Source organism: Eurytemora carolleeae, unplaced genomic scaffold, assembly GCF_000591075.1.
Source record: "Eurytemora carolleeae unplaced genomic scaffold, Eaff_2.0 scaffold344, whole genome shotgun sequence".
NCBI lineage: Eukaryota > Metazoa > Arthropoda > Copepoda > Calanoida > Temoridae > Eurytemora > Eurytemora carolleeae.
Window position 1 is genome coordinate 163,673 of NW_019396248.1, and position 24,402 is coordinate 188,074.

Genomic DNA, 24,402 nt, shown 5'->3' on the forward strand with positions numbered 1-24,402 from the left:
GGTGCAGCTGAGGAACGATGAGGAAACACAGATCTTGACGCTCCAGTGTCAACTAAATAATCACGGTTTGACAGGGCATCTTGAAGGTACACGAGATAACCGCCGACGGGAAGGCTGTTTAATTTTTCTTCCTCCCGTCGGCTCTGGCGTTTCCCTGGAAACTGCAAGGAGGGCGACAATTGTTGGCTGCAGGACCAAAACTTTTGTGGAAATAACACCATGAGTTTGATGGACCTGGGGTTTGACTACGGCGGTTTGGCGATGGGCTTCTACGGTCCTGAGCTCTACCACGTGATGGGGAAGATGATGAGGTCGATGCTGCGGCTAGGAGGTGGTCAGTAGGTATAGCTTTCCTGGCGTCCCACAAACTGTCAGCATATAACGCCATTTCACTAGGGTTTTTGAAGTCCCTGGAGACCAGATGGTCCCTCATCTCGACGGGTAACCTTTCCAGAAATAAACCTTGGAACAGGCAACCTGGTTTCTCGTCCTCTGGGAGAAGGGCCAACATGGCGTCCATGAGAGCAGTAGGGCGGCGGTCTCCCAGCCCAGGGTGATGAATTAGTTTGGAAACCTTTTGCCAGCGTGATAAAGTATACGAGGAGACAAGCTTGGCCTTTAAAACCTCGTAAGGGGTTTCTGAGGAGGCAGCAGAACCCATGATCAGGCCGCGTACCGAGACCATAATCTTCTGGGGAAGCTTCTGGATGATGTGGTCGAATTTGGTTTTCAAATGTGTGATTTGAGCGTTTCTGAAGGCAGCCTCTCATGAAGAAACCACAGGTCAGAGTCCTCTGTCCAAAAATCCGGGAGCTTGACGGAGACTTTGGCGATGTACTTGGTTGGAGTTTCTTTCTGGTCCGTCATGATGCTTGGATGTATCACTTAATGTTCAAAGTTTAAGAAAATCACGAACTGGATAGCGTTTAACTGTATGTTCAAAATCGGGGGTCACCAATATTGAGGACGTGAGTCAGACTCCAATAAAAATGCATAAATAACTTCTAGTATATATATTTCTTATAACTTATTACTAGAGGGTTCAGAACTAGAGTCAATATTGATATCACACGTGTAGATGTTTATCAGTACTATGCCCCGTATCTGTTCTATCTCATTCTGTTGAATCTTGTGTAACTTGTTTAACGCGGCCAGGCATCATCTTCCACAATATTAAAAATAATAATAATAATAATAATGATAATATTATTAATAATAATTATAATAAAAATAATAATAATTATGACCCATTTATTTAAAAAAAATCAGTACCCTTTAAATATTTTGTGGTGAGTTATCATTTTCTGTAAAGACCCCCTCCCCCCCCCCTTGTACGGAATGAGTATTCACCTCAAAATTTTATGCCTCTTGGGAAGTGTACAGTTTTTGATTATAACAAATTAAAAATGTTTGAAAAGGAAACTGTTTAGATTTATACCATGAAATTGCTCAAATTTAAGAATAAAGCTACAGATGTTTTGGCGAGTTTTCATTTTCTGTAGAGGCCCCCCACAGTGGAATATATTAGGGGGTCATGGGGGGGGGGGTGACTGGTTTTTGGTCCCAATACTTCTCTTAAAATTCATTTGTGTTGTGTATCATGGTGAGAATGGACAAAATGAATATTTTATTACTACTTGAAAGTGATCGAAGTTAAGGGAAATATAAAGCCGAAAACTGATTTAAATAAGTCCACAGTATAGTATAGAAAAAAATGTATTTACATCATAAATAAAGAACAAATAATGGTTGATTTTAATGAATCGAAGACGAAGCTCACTTGCAGACTCTCCGCCTACCCCAGTCCAATATGATCCTGTTGATGATGACAACTGCAATGGCGGGAGTGAGGCCAAACATCAAGACGGCCACAGAACAGGAGACCATTAGCTCATTATTATATAAGATATAGATCTGCACACTAATTAGTTAACAAGTTTGCGTTATTAAATACTCTTAAATTTTTATATTGTGAATATTGAACATTAAAAAATCAATATTTTCAAAATTATGTAAACCACCATTCACATGGACTAAATGTCCAGGATCCTCAGCTTTTATTGCTTTTTTCGGCGAATGTAAATAAGTTTATTATTTTGATTGAAATTCTTTCCTATTTTGAATTGCTTTAAGAAGGAAATGCAACTTTATAAGGAATAAAATAAAAATTCCTTTCCTTCACTGTCATTATAGTTGTATCAATGCAGTTTAGACAACACACGCCTCTGCCCCTTTAGTAAAAGTAAATTCAACATAAATGAAGCATAAAGTCTGGCCGCGTCAACCTTGTTGCACCGGCTAGTCCTGTTGATTGTCTGCTTTATTAAACCAATGTCTGTGCGGTACAGCACAAACTGGGACCGGAAAGGTTGACCCGGCTCGGAAATTCAAATGTACAACGGCTGCCCGTGACAAACTTTTTCATATTCAATTATGTTTGTATTTATACAAAGTTCTTTTCTGAAATTTCTAAACAAAGACCTAATTGTATTTAAGTTTGTTTAATCAATATTATGTAATTAATTGTATTTTTTCGGCAGGCTTTACTTTTCTACAACGATGTTAAAATTTACTGAATAAAGTCCTGTGCTAAAGGAGGGGGGGAGTCCAGAATTCCTCAACGAGTAATCACCGCCACCCAAATGTGTTTTGCGGCAAGCGCGCTCCTCAATTGGTAATATCCACCACCTCAATAGGTAATCAGCCAATATGAGTGTAACATTTAATCGGTTATTTCATCTTATAAATAAGACCATATCGACCTCTGTTAATGGCTTTATAATGTACAATATTGTTAAAGCTTTCTTTATTTCTCCTTAGTTTCGAAGATAAATCTATAAATTGTAGTGAATCCCTGTTTTCCTGAATCCTTGATTTCAGACAATTTCAACGTTAAAAGCAGTTATCTGATGGAATTATTGTTCTTTCCCATAGATTTAATCTTTTGCACCTAACAATTATAGAATCTGAATCCTCTCTTCTCCCTAATCAGAGATAATCCCATCCCTGATGTCTGGACAAAATACCAACAAAGAAATGACGGTTAAAAACCCTCCCCCTCCCTTTCTTGTACCACTTCCCCCCTTTACAAAGAACCATTAGTTTAAATATACTTTACATTATGTAATTCTAACTAGTAAATAAGAAAAGGAAGTTAAATAGTGAGTGCTCGTTTTATTTTGTAACTGTATGTCCAGGTAACTAAACGAGGTTTCGATTTTTTAAAGTATTATAATCTCAGCTATTTGGTTATTGTCAATGTAGTATGAACATATTTTTTTGTGTAATATCAAAAAAATAATAACGAAATAAGAATCAAAGGAAACATAGATGTAATCTATGCAGTTGTTTAAAAAATCTGTATCATGCTTATTTAAGTATAAATAAACATTCATTCATATTTTAAAAAACTATTTATTGTTGCACTTTGAACCTAATGTAATTTTTATTATTCTGCATCTATTTACATATTTTTATAAAATTGTAATCTCTGGATGTCTGTCTGTCTGTCTGTTTGTTTCCCAGGAAACATTTTAACCGACTATACTTGCCGATGGCGAAGATGTCGAGTACATAATTATTAATTCGGGACTTTATATGTTCGACAGTTTGTTGGAGACTTAATGTTTGCAGGGTTTGTCTGATCATGACTCAGAAACTCCTGGACCGATTTGCGTCAAATTTTGATTGAGTAACTCGGGAGAGCCACGGGAATGTTCTTAGCTTGGATATGAGATTCTAAATTGAGTGTGTCGACTTTTGTCGGGAAAAATAGCCAAAAATCGTAATTTACGACCAAGTGCGGATAATCGGCGGGATTAACTATTAGCAACCTGGGCAACGCTGGGTTACCAAACTAGTATCTATATATACTGTTGTAATCTCTGTTTGTCTGTCTGTTTGTTTGACCGATCATAACCCAGGAACCCCTGGACCGATTTCCTTCAAATTTTGATTGCGGAATTAGGAGGTGTCATGGAAATGTTATTATCTTGCAGTTTTGAGATTCTAAGTTGAGTGGCTCGATTTTATCCATAATGGCTAAACTCGTAATTCACCTCCAAGTGCGGGTAAACGGCAGGAAAAACTATGAGTAACCTGGGCAAGGCTGGGTTCCCTAGCTAGTTAAAGTCGTTTGTGGCCTCTGAAATATTTGACATGTCATTTGACCGAAATGCCCGAGATGCTTATAAGCCTTTTTAGTTATTATTTTCTTAGATTATTTAAATTATTGTGGTATTGCATTAGAAATCAATGACAATAAAAAATTAGAGAATAAAGAGATCGATTATTTAAATGTTATCTGAACACTACCTTGGGAACCAAGCGTACTCATTCTTATTTCCACCGTTTACCAAAACCTTGTCTTAAATTACGAGTTTGGCGATTTTTCCCTTCTAAAGTCGGTCCACTTAACGAACTTAAAATCTCAAACCAAGCAAAAACATTTCCGTGGGTCTCCCAAGTTCCCAATAAAAAGAAAAGGAAGTTAAATAGTGAGTGCTCGTTTTATTTTGTACATAATTGATGTTTAATATTTCATAATTTTGTAAAGAATATTGTTCATGCTTCGTAACTTGTATTATCTAATTCTTGATGATGAGAAAAAACCCAGATCTTGACACTCTACGACAAGCACTGGAAGGAGAAGGTCAACCCATCTGACCTCTCCCACTCTCCCACTCTAGATCTCGGACAACATCTACCGAGAGCTGATGAACCTGAATTAGAACATTGATTACTGTTTAGTTGAACATTCTCTGTAATAAATAAACCACAGAACCCTCTCTTCACAATAAAATATGCCACACTAAGCGCTAGAAATATATTACGTTATTTTAGTTTCAAGTTTCGCTTTAAATATGTTTGCGGCATTTTCCTCTGAATGTTATTGTTTAAAACTCCTTATAAAGAGAGGAAACTTAACCTATTATTAGTTGACTTAATACTTCATTTTCAGTAGGGGGTGGTATGAGACTAATTTTTAAAAATTTTATGTTCTTTCTATGCATATAATTAGTTTTGTTGTAGATGTTGAACTTGAGTAGGCAAATACAAAAATCTGAACATTGTTAAGGTTTTCTTCAAAATATCTTAAATGGAGATAGATATTACTTTCGTGGGACGAGATAATTTTTAGTAAACAGGCAGCCCGACCATTTAGTATCTTAATGCCAATCATGAAATGCAGTCATTAAATGAGCAAATTGGATCTAAGATTCGGCTAAAATGAACTGTGCCTTGATTCTCAGTTTTTGTAGACCAAACAAATCTGAAAACAATTCGAAAATTTAGCTTAAGTCAATACAGATGCCATGAAACCCCGATAGATGTCGAAAATTGTGTTAAAAGTGCATTAAATTAAAATCTCAGAAAACAAAATTTTGCGGTGATTACCAATTGAGGTGGTGGAGATTACTAATTGAGGAGCGCACTTGCCGCAAAACACATTTGGGTGGCGGTGACTACTCTTTGAGGAACTCGGACTCCCCCCCTCGCTAAAGTGTGAAGTTTTATTTTATTTCAACATATTAATTTTTTTTGTTATTATCAGTATCATTTATTTATCTTTATAATTTCAAATATTTATAATAAAAATATTATATTAAGTGTATGTTGATATATGAATTGTTTGTATATTGTATATATGTTTTATACTATTTATATTGTGTATGCTGCAGCCTGCATGCAAGCTCCGTGTTAACCAGTTTTCTTCTATTTATTTTAAACTCCTTGAAACATATACAGTAAATATATTAGAACAACAACCATATCAACGGAACTACGCTCAATTGCAGGATATGTTCGATTACACATGCGACTTCAGTTTAGAGACTTGAAAATAATCTTTTTTTTACAAACTATCTTTAGGAACTTTATACCAAACTAAAAAACCAGTTCCGGACAATCAAAATTTCAGGCAAATCAATCAAGAGGTTCATGAGTTATAATTGCAGGCACACAAAAATAAGGTCTATCAGGGTGTAACATGGAAATTAAGAGACGACTTGAAAGTATATTACTCGCGACTGCATGTAATGTAATTGCAGAAGCGTGCTTGTTAGCTTTCAAAAATGTGGTCGAAGAGTCTTAAAAATGTATGGGTGTCCCAATAATAATTAAAAATTAATGTGACTTAAGTCATAGATTGTCTTTGTTGACAAAATTTGTATCAAAAGAAAAATTTGCAATTTATAGCTTTTTTATTTATTATTTTTGAAGCTGACAGAGTTAAATTATATATTGACAAAGCAACTATTTTTTGGCCGTTTGAAGATATGTTTCGGTTAATTTGAATTATTTTTTTGGTCATTTGAATTATTTTTATGTTCATATGTGAAAAATTTTTTGATCATGTAAACATATTTTGTGATGATTATTTGACCTATATACTTTTATCATGATACAGGGTGTCCCAAAAAACATGGGAATTCAATTGGTGTTTACAGATAATATAGTATAAACGGGTGGGTAACAAGTTTTTGTCAAAATTGAACACGGTTATAGTCGATTTAAGGGTCCGTCCTACGTTTTTGGGAACCCACCCCCTTCCTCCCTCTTTATAATTTTTGTACACGACCACTTTTTCAACAATTTTCAACAAAATTAGTATATATTTAGGGTTAGGTTAGGTTAGGACACTTTCTGGGCCGTGCGATGCGGCTAGGACAGGCTATGGGGCCGAGTGCTGTGGCCACATGGTCAATTATATCCACGTCTTACATAAAAGATTAGTATATATTTAGGGTTAGGTAAGGCGAATACACTTTCTGGGGCGAGCGCTGCGCCTAGGACAGGCTAGGGGGCGAGCGCTGCGGCAAGTACAGGCTAGGGGGCCGTGCGCCACGGCTAGGACAGGCTAGGGGGCCGAGCGCTGCGGCCACACGGTCAATTATAGCCATAATTCTTCTAATTAAAATCCATGTACAAAATTGATAGGCGGGGGGGGGGGGATCTAAAAATTGGATATTAGGAAATTACCCGATTTAAAATAACTGCTATTTTTATTTTCATTATTCTAGCCAATAGTTAGATATGGCCGTGCAGGCCCGTAGCCAGGATTTTCCTAAGGGGTGTTACTCTATAAATAAATAAAATAAAATAAATTTGAGGAGGGTTAGGGCACAGGAAATTTATGTTATGATGAATATTTTCTAATTTTTCAACGACATTAGTATGTTCAGCTTGAACTTAAAATTACAATGAAAATTCGATTTCCCCTAAATTTGATGTTTAGTATGGTTCATAGACATTTTTGTAATTTAGTTTTTAGCTCAAATTTTACAATTATGATATTACTACTCACGTTTACTGACTTTGAGTTGTCTGTGGTCAAGAAAGAAATAAGAGCTATAGTAAAATATCGTTTTCTTTTAAAATTTTAGTAATTTACAAGATAAAAAAGATTTGCATTTATTGAGAAAAAAAAAGAAAATCAGGGTCTGTCCTAGAGAATGATTTTTGGAAAAAATATACTCTTTACCCCGCGCTTGGAAATGATCAAATTAAAGCAAATCACGAAATGAATTACAGTAATTGTTTATAAATTATTTTCATAATTAAATACTAGTCTATTTCACATGTGAAAATAATTTCTAGAACGTATTCGTTTTGTTCGTTTTGATCTAATTTAATAAAGGGAGTGTAATGTAGTTTGAAACGTCACTAGACTTTACGAATCAACAAGGTTACTTATATTTCGATTTTTATTTGTTTGTGCTTTTGATCCTTCAGTTAAAAATCGGGAATGTCATTTTTTTAATTCACACTTAAAACAGAAACCATCTCAAATCGTTATTGGAAATATTCTTGTACTTATGTCCACTTAAAAAGGGTTAACTTTATTTAATATGATTTTTATTTTCAGAGTATTCCAATCCTCTTGCTATCAACACAATGAACAAAGCGAAGAGTAGATCCACAATTATTTCGTCTCACAGGAAATATATAGATATCTACAGAATCTAGCTGAATACAAACGGATTAAAAAAAATTGCAGACGTAATTTCTCTTTTAGGGATTATAGACGGAAATTACAGGCGGAATTTTTCCTTAAGGGATTGTTGAAGTAATTTCTCTTTAAGAGATTGTAAACATAAATTCTCTTCAAGGTATTATGCGGAATTTCTCTGAAATGGAATGAGATAGCCATATTTTTCTATCTAAAGATTGAAAATACATTTTCATTTAAAATAAATTTGCATTATGCTGAAGAAAGAATGGATTAAATTGTCAGAAATAAAAGATTCAATCTAGAAAAAGAAACTTATCAATTTTACATTGTAGAATAAATGGGATATATAGAGTTAGAGGGCACAATTATAAACCGAGAATGATATTTTATTAATATCCAGGGAGGAGGAGGAGGGGCAGATTATTGAGATAAAATAGTTATTTTATGAATCTTTATTGGTTGTAAGCGATACAACGAAAAACTAACTAAACAAATCATAGGGTTTCGCATAGAGTAAAATTTATTTATATATCAGAAAACTTATATTTGGTTGATGATAAAAATTTTAAAAATGTTTAACTTGTTAAATTCGGTAAAAAGCGAAAAACAGAAAAGGACGTTTAAGTAAAACTAGCTGAAGGGCGTTGCCCGTGAAAAAATTTTGAAAAAAAATTTTCAAATTTTTTAAGCCTTTAACACCGCCCGGCAACCCATGAGTGTCCACAAAAAATTTCATCAAAATCGGCCCAGTCGTTCGGCCGGCTATAGACAACATATTATATACATATGCGGATGTCTTGTTTTATTTTATAGATAAAATTATCAGCATAAGCTCACATTGAGAAAAATTGAGATAAAATAATTAAATAATAACAATAGTTACATCAGCTAATTTTCCAGATCAGGNGGGTGGATTTTGGTATATGAGACTCCGTAGTTTCTTTAATATTTATATTTATTTATTCAACAGGGACATTAATATTTTCCACGCTCTACTGTTGATGTGACCACCTAGAGAACCCCTTCACTCAACATTATTATTTTTCTTCAACTTTTTCATTTTACAATATTTAGGTAAGTTACTAGATCCATTATTTACTTCTGATGTATGTATGTACAGTGGTCGGCATTTATATCAATACAATAAAGACGACTTTTTACTAATAATTTCTTGATCCCTGACAAGCATTTTTACAAATTGCAAGTTTACTTGTAAACAAAGAAAATGTGTTAGACAATTATTTTTGTTACATGTTTATTTGTCTTTGTCGTTTATAAGCTTGGAAGAAATCAACATTAAAATAGAAATTGTTCTACATTGTATTGATAAATACGTCAACGACTGTACCTCCTCAAAAGGGTGTTCTAATTAGTGCTTCCTCAATGAATGCCAATTCAAGCAACCTGAATTGTGCGTCCAAAAATCTCGATATATTTTACCAACTAGTATGAAGAACCATTGCTTAGAATCCATTAAATTTTTATTCGGATTCAAATCCTGATTCAGATCCAGGTCATAAATATTTCTTTAAAAATGTACTGATTTTTTAACAGTATAAGAACTGAATTTTTTTTTCGTGTTTTTATGCTTAAACTTGAAGGAAATGAGGAAATTTTGAAAATCTCTCTTTTTTTAATAGTTCAGATTTGGGTTTTGGGATAAAAAGATTTTTGTTCCCAGTTTTTTGTTGATATTTTGCCTGTGAGGAACACAAAGAGAAATTGAAAGACACGCATGTGAAATAAAATATATGTTGTGCTGGGTAATTTGATTTGAAAAAAAGCTGTAGCCTTCATTTACGTATTTCTCTCACATCATGCTTGAAACGTAGTCTAGTTGAAGATTTTTGTATTAATATGCCAAAACTTGTATGATAATACTGTCTGGTATAATAGGTATACATCTAAAATATATTTAGAATTAGCTGCAAGCTTAATATGGTATAGATAGATATAGAATGAGCTTTAAGGATGTATTTGTAGAATGAGCTTCAAAACTGTATATCTAGTATGAGCTGCAAGGGTATATATTTAGAATGAGCTGCAAGTGTGTATATTTAGAATGAGCTGCAAGGGTATATATTTAGAATGAGCTACGAGGCTGGAAACCTACAAGTATGGGCTTCTAACCCTCTACCTGACCCACGAAGGGAACTCAACATTGCGCAGTTTAATGAAAACTACGTATGTTATAATGTTAGGGGTATATATTTTGTAGAAATCTCCCCCCCCCCCTTGAATAATCCTTACAGGTTTTGGCGCCTAAGAATCCCTTAAAGTTAACCTGAGATATTCTATTATGTTGGGGGAAAAATTATGTGTGAAGAATGAAGCTACTGGAATGATTTTCAACAAAATATTTACCCCCATTTATTATTTTTCCTTTGAAGTGTTTCAAGTATAATAATACAAAAAATTCTAAAAAACGTGTTTTAAGAAAAAAATTTAGACTTTCATTTTTTTCTTGAACAAATGTTGGATAAATATTAATTCCAGACATTTATTTGATTGTTTGATAAACTGACTGATGAATGATTAATTAACTGACTGATTGATTAATGAACTGACTGATTGATTGAGTGATAAACTGACTGATGAATGATTAATTAACTGACTGATTGATTAAAGAACTGACTGACTGATTGAGTGATAAACTGACTGAAGACTGACTGATTGATTAATGAACTTACTGACTGATTGAGTGATAAACTGACTGATTAATGACTGACTGATTGATTACTGAACTGACTGACTGATTGAGTGATAAACTGACCGATTACTGACTGACTGATTGATTAATGAACTGACTGACTGATTGAGTGATAAACTGACTGATTACTGACTGACTGATTGATTATAAACTGACTGATCAATAAAATGACTGACTGATTGATAATCTGAGTGATTGAATAATTAACTGACTTACTGATTAATTAACTGAATGATTGATTGATTAACTGACCGATTGAGTGATAAACTGACTGATTGATTAATTAATTGACTGATTGATTAATGAACTAAGAGATTGAATAATTAACTGACTTATTTATTAATTAACTGACTGATTGAATGGTATACTGCCTGATTGATTAATAAATTAACTGATTGGTTTTGGTTGATAAACTGATTGATTGGTTAATTAACTGACTAATTGATTAACTGACTGATTACTTAATTAACTGACTGATTAATTAATTAACTGACTGATCAATTAATTAACTGGCTGAATGATTAGTTATCTGACTGATTGATTAATTAACTAACTGATTGATTAATTAACTGACTGATTGATTAATTAACTGACTGATTGATTAATTAACTGACTGAATGATTAGTTAACTGACTGATTAATTAACTGACTGATTAATTAATTAACTTACTGATTGATTAATGAACTGACTGATTGATTAATTAACTGACTGATTAATTAACTGACTGATCATTGATTGATTGATTGTTCAGGTAAAAGTAAAGTCTGCATCTTTGAATGATTCTGATGGGTTTAGATTACGAGCAGCGTGTGTTTGTGTTAGGTAAGAATTAGTAAACAGATTTGGACATTTATCTAGAGATGATCAGAGTTTTCTCTTTTCTGTCCAATTTTAATGATTTGATCGAACATTTGGCAAACAAAAAATTTAGAAAACAACATTTTTCTGGAAATGCTCAGAAAATGTAAGTTCGTTCCTTTCTTTTTCATTTTTTTTCCGATTTTTAATAACTTTGGTCCAATTTTACCTTTTTTTGAAACTAATTTACTTGACAAAAGGTTTAATTAAACAATTCTTTCTTATTGTTGACAGTTATTATAGATTTTAAAGTACTGTTGTGAATCAGGCGTGTCAAATTAAACAACGTCACGGTCTCGTTAAACACGTATTTAATTTTTTATAGACACAGAAACTAATCATTTATAAGTTGAAGCTTACAACTGCATGAAATATAAACATAAAAAAAATTGGGTTCAACAATTGTTTTTCTTGCTTTGCATGTTCAGATACAATAAATAATAAATACCAGCTGAACGATTAATTTGAAAACAATTGAAAAAAAAACTTCAAATTTTGAAGAAGAAAAAACTATTTTCAGCCAAAGTTACCCCCGGGCTACTCATGGGTTCCCTCAAAAAAATGTCACCCAATTTAGTTCAGTCGTTTGGCCACTGGCCAGTTCTAATTAATATTTAAATGGGTGAGAAAATAATTTGTCGTTTCCGGGATTATCCGATTATATTCCAGTCTGGTAGGAGATATTGACACAACAAGAAAAAGATTGAAATCATAAAATATTTTTAAGATCGCCAGCAGATAAACCATTTAGAGATAAGCAATATTTTGATAATCTCTCATTTAATTATAGTTCAGATTTAGGTATTGGAAACGGATCCGTGAATTTCCAAATTTTGCTAATCTAGATCCAACTGATCCGGTTCCTAAGCTTTGTATGAAATATTGACATTTTCACAAGAAGAAGGTTAAAATAATAACATGTTTTAGATCCCCAGCAGAGGAAGAGGTTTTATTGGTGAGCAGGCGCAGAGTGCCAGGTATTAGATAAGGTCTAGATTTAGGGGTTAGCCACGTTTTTTAACCGTTAGTAAAAATAGTTTAAAATTTCTCATATATCCGTTCGTTCTTAGCTAAGAACTCAGTTAACGGTATTTTCTAACATGTCAAGTTCTACTCCCCAGTTTTATAGTTTCTAAGAATCCATACCAATCCGGATTCACCCTGTCCTAAAATAACCCGTATCTAGCGCATCCTTCTAGCTCATTAAAATTTTTATTGTTTAAAAGAATAAAAATGAAAACAACGACAAAAAACGAAAACGTAACGATTTTTAAAAAGCTCGTCGTTTCGTTCACGATCGTTAATGAAGAGAGGATGAGAGAGGAAACCGTTCTGAAGGGCATCGTTACTTATCATTGAGCAGTTTTATAGAAAATTGCAAGGAGTTTTTTAGCTTTATTCGATGAAGTTGCATGCAATTTTTTAAAAACGATCGTTTTTTTCAAAAACTACAGTTTTTGTTAAGTTCTTCGTTTTTCCTCTTTGAATCATTTATCGTTAACGAAACGAATTTTCCCCTTTAAATCATTTATTTTTTCCTTTATCAGCGAACAAAAAACTGAACAATTTTTTTGACGCTTCACACAAACATAGAATTATGAAAGTTCTGGGGAAAAATAGTTTTTAAAAAGGGGGGGTGGATAAGTTTTCGAGAAAATATAAACCCTGCTTTGGGGAAAAAATGTTAATTGGCAAGTATGTTTTTCCTTTTCAATTCTTCTGACTCAAATATTCTAGGTTTTGACCAAATTAAGAAAGCCCTATACTCAGTGAGATCTCATTTTTAATTTATTTTTTTATCAAATCGCCAAAAATCATTTAATTATTTATTTGTTTGTTTGTTTGTCTAGGATGGATTATACCTGGAGGAAAGATAGAACCAGAGGAACTTAGTAATCATTCTCTATCTGCCATACGGGAAGCAAGGGAGGAGGCAGGAGTAATAGGTACCTACCTACCTTGTACCTTCTTATCTAGAATCTTCTTATCTAGTACCTTCTTTTAACTAATACCTTCTTACCTAGTACCTTCCTTCTAGTACCCACCTAGTAACTTCCTACTAGCACCCACCTAGTACCTTCCTACAAAGTACCTTCCAACCTAGTACCTTCATACCTAATACCTTCCTACCTAGTACCTTCCTACCTAGTACCTTCCTACCTAATATCTTCCTACCTAATACATTCCTACCTAATACCTTCCTTCAAAGTACCCAGATAGTACCTTCCAAGTTAAATCTTTGAAATGTGCCCCGGGCCTCTTCCATATAATTCCATTCAACGCGATCCCAAATGTTGATTGATTGAGATACGGGGCAGAATTTCACCAAGTTGTTTTGTAAACAAATGGAATACAATGTCAAGTTGTAGATTATTTTTCGACGCATTCTTTATAGTTAAAATTTCATAATATTTTTGATTTTTTTTTCTTCAATAATTTTCGCTGGCGTTGGATTTTAGAACATTCCTGGAAAATATGAAAATGTCGTCTTCATTATCAAAAATCCTCGAAATAGGAATAAATGTTTTCAAAAGTCACTCTCAGATCATGAAAAATACAAAATATTTTGAAATCTCAACTATTAATGTTTAACAATTTTCTCCTTAGTGACGCAACAGATAGAAGTAAGATTAGTAGCAATCAAAAGTGCTTTTTTATCGCATTAAGCCTATACCCCCTTTCATTTTTCACGAACACTCCCTTTAACAGTGATTTTTTGATTTAGTAAGAACAAATTAAAACAATTTCAGCATATTCTTTAAAAAGAAAAGACGACAATATTTGTTTAGCTGAAGTGACCTTTAAATTGCCCTGGGCGTTTAGCATGTCGTGAATTACTCCGCAGAAAACGACCTGCTTGGTTAAAAACTAAACCCTGGTGTAGGGGGGTGGGGTATAGTAACATTTCTCTAAATGTTCCTGTTTTGTCGGCTATTGGTAACACATCCACACCAACACATCTATGTATCCTACTAACCTAGGATTTACTTTTTAGCAGCCTAAGACATGTGAATCGTTTAAAAAAATTTAAACTTTCAATTGCTTGCTTTTATTAAACTTTGCAATATATATCGGAAAAAAATGGAAAAACTATTTTTTAAACATGTTTGGCTTTGCAACAAGTTTAGGACGCTTTTGGGTCTTTTTCACATAAAAAATTTGACAAAGTAAAATATATTTTTGGAATAAACAATCAAGAAAACGAATCATTTTCTTTTACCGTGGATCAAATTTGACCCTGAAAGAAAATGTAGGCAAAAAACGACCCCAAAAAATCTCTACACAAAACATTTTTGGAAGAAAAAAAATGACAATTACCAATTTAGGAACATTGGGCAGGTGTCTAGGAACATTCGAAAACATAGATAGAGGACATAGGACCACCGTGTATGTTCTGTATGTCCAGGTAACTAAACGAGGTTTCGATTTTTTAAAGTATTATAATCTCAGCTATTTGGTTATTGTCAATGTAGTATGAACATATTTTTTTGTGTAATATCAAAAAAATAATAACGAAATAAGAATCAAAGGAAACATAGATGTAATCTATGCAGTTGTTTAAAAAATCTGTATCATGCTTATTTAAGTATAAATAAACATTCATTCATATTTTAAAAAACTATTTATTGTTGCACTTTGAACCTAATGTAATTTTTATTATTCTGCATCTATTTACATATTTTTATAAAATTGTAATCTCTGGATGTCTGTCTGTCTGTCTGTTTGTTTCCCAGGAAACATTTTAACCGACTATACTTGCCGATGGCGAAGATGTCGAGTACATAATTATTAATTCGGGACTTTATATGTTCGACAGTTTGTTGGAGACTTAATGTTTGCAGGGTTTGTCTGATCATGACTCAGAAACTCCTGGACCGATTTGCGTCAAATTTTGATTGAGTAACTCGGGAGAGCCACGGGAATGTTCTTAGCTTGGATATGAGATTCTAAATTGAGTGTGTCGACTTTTGTCGGGAAAAATAGCCAAAAATCGTAATTTACGACCAAGTGCGGATAATCGGCGGGATTAACTATTAGCAACCTGGGCAACGCTGGGTTACCAAACTAGTATCTATATATACTGTTGTAATCTCTGTTTGTCTGTCTGTTTGTTTGACCGATCATAACCCAGGAACCCCTGGACCGATTTCCTTCAAATTTTGATTGCGGAATTAGGAGGTGTCATGGAAATGTTATTATCTTGCAGTTTTGAGATTCTAAGTTGAGTGGCTCGATTTTATCCATAATGGCTAAACTCGTAATTCACCTCCAAGTGCGGGTAAACGGCAGGAAAAACTATGAGTAACCTGGGCAAGGCTGGGTTCCCTAGCTAGTTAAAGTCGTTTGTGGCCTCTGAAATATTTGACATGTCATTTGACCGAAATGCCCGAGATGCTTATAAGCCTTTTTAGTTATTATTTTCTTAGATTATTTAAATTATTGTGGTATTGCATTAGAAATCAATGACAATAAAAAATTAGAGAATAAAGAGATCGATTATTTAAATGTTATCTGAACACTACCTTGGGAACCAAGCGTACTCATTCTTATTTCCACCGTTTACCAAAACCTTGTCTTAAATTACGAGTTTGGCGATTTTTCCCTTCTAAAGTCGGTCCACTTAACGAACTTAAAATCTCAAACCAAGCAAAAACATTTCCGTGGGTCTCCCAAGTTCCCAATAAAAATTTGAGGTAAATCGGTTCAGGGGTTCATGAGGTATGATTGGACATATGCACAAACATATATTACTACTTAATATATATAGATGATTATGATTATCAAAAGTTGCATCTTGAATACCACCATTTGTGTGAATTTTGATATTCTTGAAATTTTGATAAGCAACAAAAAAAACTTGTTTAAGGTCGTCGAACTTTCGTCCCAAACCCAGTTTGATGCCTTTGTTGCTTATTTTTCATAGATTTGTAATGGTCCAATGTCTAAATTCCTATGTTGGGACACCCTGTAATGCTTTCGGAGCTGCATCGAAGTATTCGAGTAGATATATCTAGTAAACAGTTTAAAGGTCGATATAAACATCTGTATTTAGATACTTTGAACTTAGCAAATCACACGAATATAGGGTTGCGCATGCATTTCCTTCAGTATTTGTATTTATACATATTAGGGGGTCTGTGTCTAACAAAAATAACCCCCGACCCCATGCTGTATATTTTTACTTCTGCCCTGTCATAAGAATAAAAATCATATTTAAGTAAGAATTTATAACCGAACCCCGCAGGGTGAATTTGAAATTGAAAATAGGACTTCAATCAACATTTAATTGTTATTCATATTTTTGAACCATACCCCATAATCTACTCTGTTGCAAGGTCGTCTCTGACAAATTGTACTTCCGCTAGAGTCCACTTTCCAAACCAAACATTTTCAAAAGAAAACAAAAGCCTTATGTATTTAATAAAACTTTAAGTTCATTAAAAAGAAACAAATTTAAACATAATTCCAGTGAATCGTTTGCAAACAGTGAAATTCCTTTAACCAAATGAATATTTATTTCAGAAGATTAAAATTGCTTTAGACTACAATTCAAACAACTATTCCCATGCTATGCAACTCTAGATCGTAAGTTCCTAATGTTTGATTCACAACAGTACCTTTTTAAACCTTTTATTTATCAATTCACAACAGTACCTTTTAAACCTTTTATTTATCGATTCACAACCGTAATAAAATATGATCCACAAAACCTGCAAAACCTAGAGTTTCCAATACCTTTTAGGCCTTTGTTCAATTCTCAATGGTACATGTTTCTAAAGCAATTGTTCGATTCACAACAATACTCATTTATTGTTAATTACCCTCAGCTGTTAGATCTTTATTGACAGTCGTTATTTATACACATTACGTCAGTAACAATTTGTATTTTGTTGTAGGAAACCTCGTTACTTAAATATATTTTCATCAAGAAGTTCTCGTCTATGTATTGTGTGGGAGTTAGAGTGTTTATCCAGCCTACCGCCTTTGGATTTGTCATTCCTTGAGAAACTTACTTATGAAACATATACCCGGCTACGACCGAAGTTTCCGCTATCTCGAGTTGCACTTCCTTAGCTCCATTTTCGCCTTTGGATTTGTCATCCCTTGAGAAGCTTACTTAGGAAACATATACCCGGCTCCGACCAAAGTTTCAGCTATCTCGAGTTGCACTTCCTTAGCTCCATTTCCGCCTTTGGATTTTTCATCCCTTGAGAAGCTTACTTAGGAAAGATATACCCGGCTCCGACCGAAGTTTCAGTTATCTTGATTTGCACTTCCTTAGCTCCATTTCCGCCTTTGGATTTGTCATCCCTTGAGAAGCTTACTTAGGAAACATATACCCGGCTCCGACGGAAGTTTCCGCTATCTCGAGTTGCACTTCCTTAGCTCCATTTCCGCCTTTGGATTTGTCATCCCTTTAGAAGCTTACTTAGGAAACATATACCCGGCTCCGACCGAAGTTTCAGTTATCTTGATTTGCACTTCCTTAGCTCCATTTCTGCCTTTGGATTTGTCATCCCTTGAGAAGCTTACTTAGGAAACATATACCCGGCTCCGACCGAAGTTTCCGCTATCTCGAGTTGCATTTCCTTAGCTCCATTTCCGCTGCCCATTTCGAGGCTATATCCTTTTGATTGGTTGACAATATTATCATTATAAGCCAAAATTTAAACTTCTAGTAGAATTTAAGAAAGTAAAGCAAAAAAATGCAGAAAAGCAAAGTTTAACAAAGTGTAAAACAATAAAAAACAAACCAAACAATTTTAACCCCCCCCCCCTTCCTTTGTTCTCTCCAACAGATTCATAAACAAAAGCCTCGCGTATTGTGATTCTATTTTCAAAATTTAAACAAAGAATAATTTTTATATAAAGAATTAGTGACTTTTGTTAATAAACAATTGTCATCTTATTTCAGAAGTTTAAAACGTCTTTTAGTACTGTTCAACCATTGTTACCCCCTAATCACCCAGAATTAGATCGTAAAGATTTTTTCATCATAAACAATAATTTTACCATTTGTACACGTAATCAATATATGTAATTTTTCAATAAATAAAGAGAATTTTTTGCCATCGATTTTTGAGACGGGGGTTCATTCTATTGTGAGTTTGCTGTTCCAATCGGGAAATATTGTTGGGAAATATACCTACTTCAACAACTGATTTCAGCGGACTAATTATCTATCATCTTGAGAATCTTGTTTTCTAGCCGTTAACAAAAGTATATCAATGTAAAAAGAGTATAACAAAGTCTAAAACAAAGCATATCTAAGTGAAAATAAAAAAGTAAAAATATAATAGTAAAACAAAAAATAACATAGTAAAACAAAGTATATATTAGTAAATCAAAGAAAAACAAAGTAAATCATAGTAAAACAAAGCATAAAAAAGTAGATAAGTAAAACAGTTTATAATAGTAAAACTAATTAAAAATATTGTAAGCAATTGTAAAACAATGTAAAAAGTAAATAATATTAAAACTAAGTAGAACATATTAAAACTAAGAAAAATAAAGTTAAAAAAAAGTAAAAAAAAAGTTAAAAAGTATTACAAAGTGTTAAACGAAGTAAAACAAAGTATAGTAAAAAAGTATATAATAGTTAAACAAAGCAGAACATATTAAAACTAAGGAAAAAATCAGATCAAAGTATATAATAGTAAAACTAATTATAACATAGTAAAACTAATTTAAGCCAAGTGTAATCAAGTATTTCAAAATTATAATTTAAATATAACCCCAGTATAAGCCTAGTATAAGACTAGTATAATCTTCGTATAAACCTAGTATAAGCCTTGCATAAGCCTAGTATAAGCCTAGTATAAGCCTTGTATAAGCCTAGTATAACCAATTATAAGCCTAGTATAACCAAGTATAACCAATTATGACCAAGTATAACCAAGTATAACCAAGTATAACCAAGTATAATCAAGTATAACCAAGTATAAGCCTAGTATAACCAAGTATAACCAATTATAACCAAATATAACCAAGTATAACCAAGTATAACCAAGTATAACCAAGTATAACCAAGTATAACCAAGTATAACCAAGTATAACCAAGTATAACCAAGTATAACCAAATGTAACCAAATGTAACCAAATGTAACCAAATGTAACTTAAGTATAACCAAGTACAACCAAGTACAACCAAGTATAATCAAGTATAACCAAGTACAACCAAGTATAACCATGTATAACCATGTATAACCAATTATAACCAACTATAACCAAGTATAACCAAGTATAACTAAATATAACCAAATATAACCAAGTATAACCAAGTATAACCAAGTATAACCAATATAACCAAGTATAAGCAAGTATAACCTAGTAATCAAGTATAACCAAGTATAACCAAGTATAACCAAGTATAACCAAGTATACCCATGTATAACCAATTATAACCAACTATAACCAAGGTAACCAAGTATAACCAAGTATAACCATGTATAAACAATTATAACCAACTATAACCAAGTATAACCAAGTTTAACTAAATATAACCAAATATAACCAAGTATAACCAAGTATAATAACCAATATAACCAAGTATAACCAAGTATAACCAAGTATAACCTAGGATAACCAAGTATAACCAAATATAACCAAGTATAACCAAGTATAACCAAGTATAACCATGTATGACCAATTATAATCAACTATAACCAAGTATCACCGAGTATAACCATGTATAACCAATTATAACCAACTATAACCAAGCATAACCAAGTATAACTAAGTATAACCAAATATACTCAAGTATAAACAATTATAACCAAGTATAACCAATATATGTATATTATACTTGAGTATACTTGAGTATAAACAAGTATAACCAAGTATAACCATGTATAACCAAATATATAATGTTCAGGAGCTTGAGGAAGATTGGGCTGAGTCTGGTAGGAGTCGTGAATGGTTCAGGTAATTAATTTTCTAATGCAAGGAAGAAAGTTTTAACCAGAATTTAGCCCAAATTTGTGAAAATATCTTTTTAAAATGTTAGTTACTATTGTTTAAATCTACTTCTTCACCTTCATTTCTTTTTTGGGTCACAAAAACGCGGTTGGGAACTTTCGATCATTGTAATCAAACTCCAAAAAGTTTGGATACAATTGGATAAAAAAGAGGGGTAACAAATGATTGGTTGGGAAAAAAACAAAGAACAATAACAGGACATCTTGTGTTTTCCCCCTTAAGTTCCACTTATTTTCGTTCATATATATCAATTTTCATTAAGTTGAACTGATTTTTTTTTTTAAATTTGTATTCTTAGTTTGAATGAAGCTCATGCTGTACTGCTTGAAAGCCGTCCTATCCAGTCTAAGTACCTTAGCTCCCTAGTCCTAACTAGGCCTAGCTCCCAGTCTACATAGTTCTAAGAGGTTTACCATATCTAGCTTCCAGCCTACCTAATTATAGAAGGACTAACATCTTTAGCTCCCAGCCTACCTAATTATTAGAGAACTACCATCTCTAGCTCCCACTCTATCTAATCAAGAGAGATCTACCATATATAGCTCTCAGTCTACCTTATAATAAGAGATATACCATCCCTAGCTCCCAGCCTACCTAATTATAAGAGATCTACCATCCCTAGCTCCCAGTCTACCTAATTATAAGAGGTCTACCATCCCTAGCTCCTAGTCTACCTAATTATAAGAGATCTACCATCCCTAGCTCCCAGTCTACCTAATTATAAGAGGTCTTTCTTCCCTAGCTCCCATCTACCTAATTATAAGAGAGCTACCATTCCTAGCTCCTAGTCTACCTAATTATAAGAGATCTACCATCCCTAGCACCCAGTCTACCTAATTATAAGAGATCTACCATCCCTAGCTCCTAGTCTAATTATAAGAGAGCTACCATTCCTAGCTCCTAGTCTACCTAATTATAAGACTACCATCCCTAGCACCCAGTCTACCTAATTATAAGAGATCTACCATCCCTAGCTCCTAGTCTACCTAATTATAAGAGATCTACCATCCCTAGCTCCCAGTCTACCTTATTATAAGAGATCTGCTATCCCTAGCTCCCAGTCTACCTTAATATAAGAGATGATACCATCCCTAGCTCCCAGTCTACCTAATTGTAAGAGATCTATCATCCCTAGCTCCCAGTCTACCTAATTGTAAGAGATCTATCATCCCTAACTCCCAGTTTACCTAAGTATAAGAGATCTGCCATCTCATGCTCACAGATCTCGTCTTGGGTTCTTACATCATCTCTGCTCTGCATCGAACACATCTTGAATCAAAGAATATACTTGTAATTCATCAATGACATTCAATCTTCTCTTCACTTCAGTTTATATAGCCGTCATCCATGATATAATCCTTTAATTGAATTTTTTACTTTTAAAATATCTGTATTTTCAGTTCCATCGTGCTTTTCCAATTTTCCCATTTTTACTTTTAAATATTTATAACTCGTCCAATTCTCCCAACATTATATCTATTTCTTCGTATCCTTGAATCCTATACTCATGATCTGCCAACTTCATACTGCCTGCTAAAATCTAATGGAGATCCTTATGAAAACAAATATTAAACCATTACAAGCATTGCATCATCTTTTTTTTGCTATTATTAATTATTTTAATTAAAGTGAATCGCTGGGGGTGTTTTGACTCACAGTAGACTTCACCCACCAATACTTCACCTCACGATTCAGATTTTATTGTCTGTTAAATCCACCTAGGTTTGCTCTGTTAATGATACCTGAGCTGAAAACTTTAGAATGGAATATACTTAATCCCGATCGGTAAATTAATCTGGAAATTAATAACTAGAGGAGAATAAGCATTATTTTATCTGGAGATTAAGAAAAAGCGAAGATCAAGCATTGATCTCGATATCCATTATTCTAAATTTCTCAGCTCTGGATGCAACCAAACTCGGGTGAAGGGTTTCCGGGAACCTGAGTTGCCGTAACCCCAGGTTGACATCCTTAAATAACTGTGTTTCATGAGCAACTTAAAATTTAACTTTTAGTTGCCGGTTTATTGTAAATCTTACTATTTTCAAACTTTTATACACCTAACATTGATATTATAATGTAGTACGCAAAAGGAGTATAGATATTTTCCTTTTTAATTGTGTTAATCATACAAAGATTATTTTTCGTTTTCAGTAAAGTGTAAGGTTTAATAATAAACAATTAAACAATTTATTTGAGACCACTTCTAAAATTCAAGGTGACAATTTTGAATGAACTGATTTTTTAAAATCCTTCCGTCAATACTCAATATTAACATTTCAAAGCTTTCTTATTTTGAACATTATTCCCCCCCCCCTCCAAAAAAAAAAGAATATATACCAATTTTGTTTTATTTTTCTTTATACATTATTTATTCTGCGTTTATTGGTACAGAATACATTTGTTTAATTTGCTAATAACAGTGCACAGTGCACAGTGCACAGTGCACAGTGCACAGTGCACAGTGCACAGTGCACAGTGCACACTGCACAGTGCACAGTGCACACATTTTAGGTTCAGGTTTTAGAAAAATGCGCACAAAGTAGAAACTTCGTTCAATTCCAATTTATACAGTGTGTCTCACAAAACATGACAGAGCAAGACGGCTTGAAGGTCGTCTTTGATATTTGAAATACTTGGCGACATATATTCAACCTAATTTTAGAAGTAGACTTTCATAATTGATAATCACAAAATACTCTTAGTATTGCATTTTCAAAATGTGGGCTGTTTCGTTCAGATTTAAATTTTTATTAAATAAAACCAAAATTGTCGAAATCTCGAGAAAATTCTTAATAACTCCGTCAATATTGACAGCACAAAAAGAGGCAGACCACATTTTGAAAATGCCAGGACTAATTTTGTGGTTATTGTTTCAAGAATAAATACATGTTAAAGAAGATTGACGACTGAAGTTCACGAATAAATTCAAAAATCAAAGACGACTTTCAAGTCGGTTTGCTACGTCATGTTTCGTGTGACACCCTGTAGCTAATTAATGTGATATTGTTTCCCATTTAAAGGGATTGTTGACGTATTTGCAAGTGAACCTCTATATACAAAGGAACGTTTACGATTTTATACATCGATTCTTTAACTTTCATCCAAGGAAATTTCTACCGGCATTCTGGTAAAGTGCTAATTTCCTTCTCCATCCTTGTTGCATACATCCAAGAGAGAATCCAAGTAGGAAACCGTCAGTTTTCAGATGGAAAAAGGTGTATAAATACAGCCGTTTTGTTCCACTAATGCTAAAGGGTATTGTTGTGAGTTAGACATGTCCTTTAGATGGAAACCCAAGGACGCCGTGAGCCTCCGCTATTCAGACACGAGCCTCCCAGATTTGCAAGGCAGACGGAGCCTCTACTATGCACAGTAAACGCGCCTCCATCATACACTGCTTTTTAAATATTGGGTTTTAAGTATAATGAAAAATTTTAACAACTTTTTTTTGACGTAGTGGCATAAGAATTTTACTAAAGAATAGAGTTATTTATTGATTGTCATGATTTGAAACATATATGGACTCATATAGTTGTATATAAGATTTATACTAAAATTTTAAACATTTCTTAAGCAGAAAGGAAGATATTTGGAGAAATATTTCTGGAGTAAACTTATGCCCGGTTCATAGAACAAGCTGTAACTTGCTGTAACTACGACTATGATTTCCAGACATAGCTCTGAGCTCTGATCTCAAAATTGGATCACACCTCGTTCATTAGTCTCAAGTCATAGCATTTGATAGCTGTGACTTCGAGTCGCAGCTAAGCTGTAATCCAAGCTGCGAAGTCATAGCAATTTGACAGCTTAAATTGAAATCTTACTGGGCATTTGCACAAAAAGCGATCTCTTTAATAAAGTCGTCTTTTAAAAAAGGACAAAATTTTACCAAAAAAA

At 33.5% G+C, this 24,402-nt stretch overlaps 2 protein-coding genes across 2 annotated transcripts; one reads left to right on the forward strand and one right to left on the reverse strand.

The window, feature by feature from the left end:
* Nucleotides 1-118: 118 nt before the first annotated feature.
* On the reverse strand, nt 119-661 carry LOC111699325 (uncharacterized). Its single transcript, XM_023469969.1, has one exon. It carries the CDS (start codon nt 659-661, stop codon nt 119-121), a length of 543 nt encoding a protein of 180 aa, XP_023325737.1.
* An 8,265-nt stretch (nt 662-8,926) lies between these two features.
* On the forward strand, nt 8,927-21,303 carry LOC111699326 (diphosphoinositol polyphosphate phosphohydrolase 1). The gene is made up of 8 exons (XM_023469970.1): nt 8,927-9,028; nt 10,042-10,138; nt 11,417-11,487; nt 12,451-12,500; nt 13,374-13,469; nt 14,850-14,929; nt 20,399-20,448; nt 20,801-21,303. Exons 2-8 carry the CDS (start codon nt 10,043-10,045, stop codon nt 20,898-20,900), a joined length of 543 nt encoding a protein of 180 aa, XP_023325738.1. The 5' UTR covers nt 8,927-9,028; nt 10,042; the 3' UTR covers nt 20,901-21,303.
* The last annotated feature ends 3,099 nt before the right edge of the window (nt 21,304-24,402 follow it).

Bases quoted from the DNA above. Each gene is read 5' to 3' on its own strand.
- LOC111699325 (XM_023469969.1), bottom strand. From the start codon at position 661: ATGGGTTCTGCTGCCTCCTCAGAAACCCCTTACGAGGTTTTAAAGGCC.
- LOC111699326 (XM_023469970.1), top strand. From the start codon at position 10,043: ATGAGCTACGAGGCTGGAAACCTACAAGTATGGGCTTCTAACCCTCTA. The intron at 11,488-12,450 runs GTAAGAATTAGT...AACATGTTTTAG, and splicing joins GCAGCGTGTGTTTGTGTTAG to ATCCCCAGCAGAGGAAGAGG. The intron at 13,470-14,849 runs GTACCTACCTAC...TTACCAATTTAG, and splicing joins GGAGGAGGCAGGAGTAATAG to GAACATTGGGCAGGTGTCTA.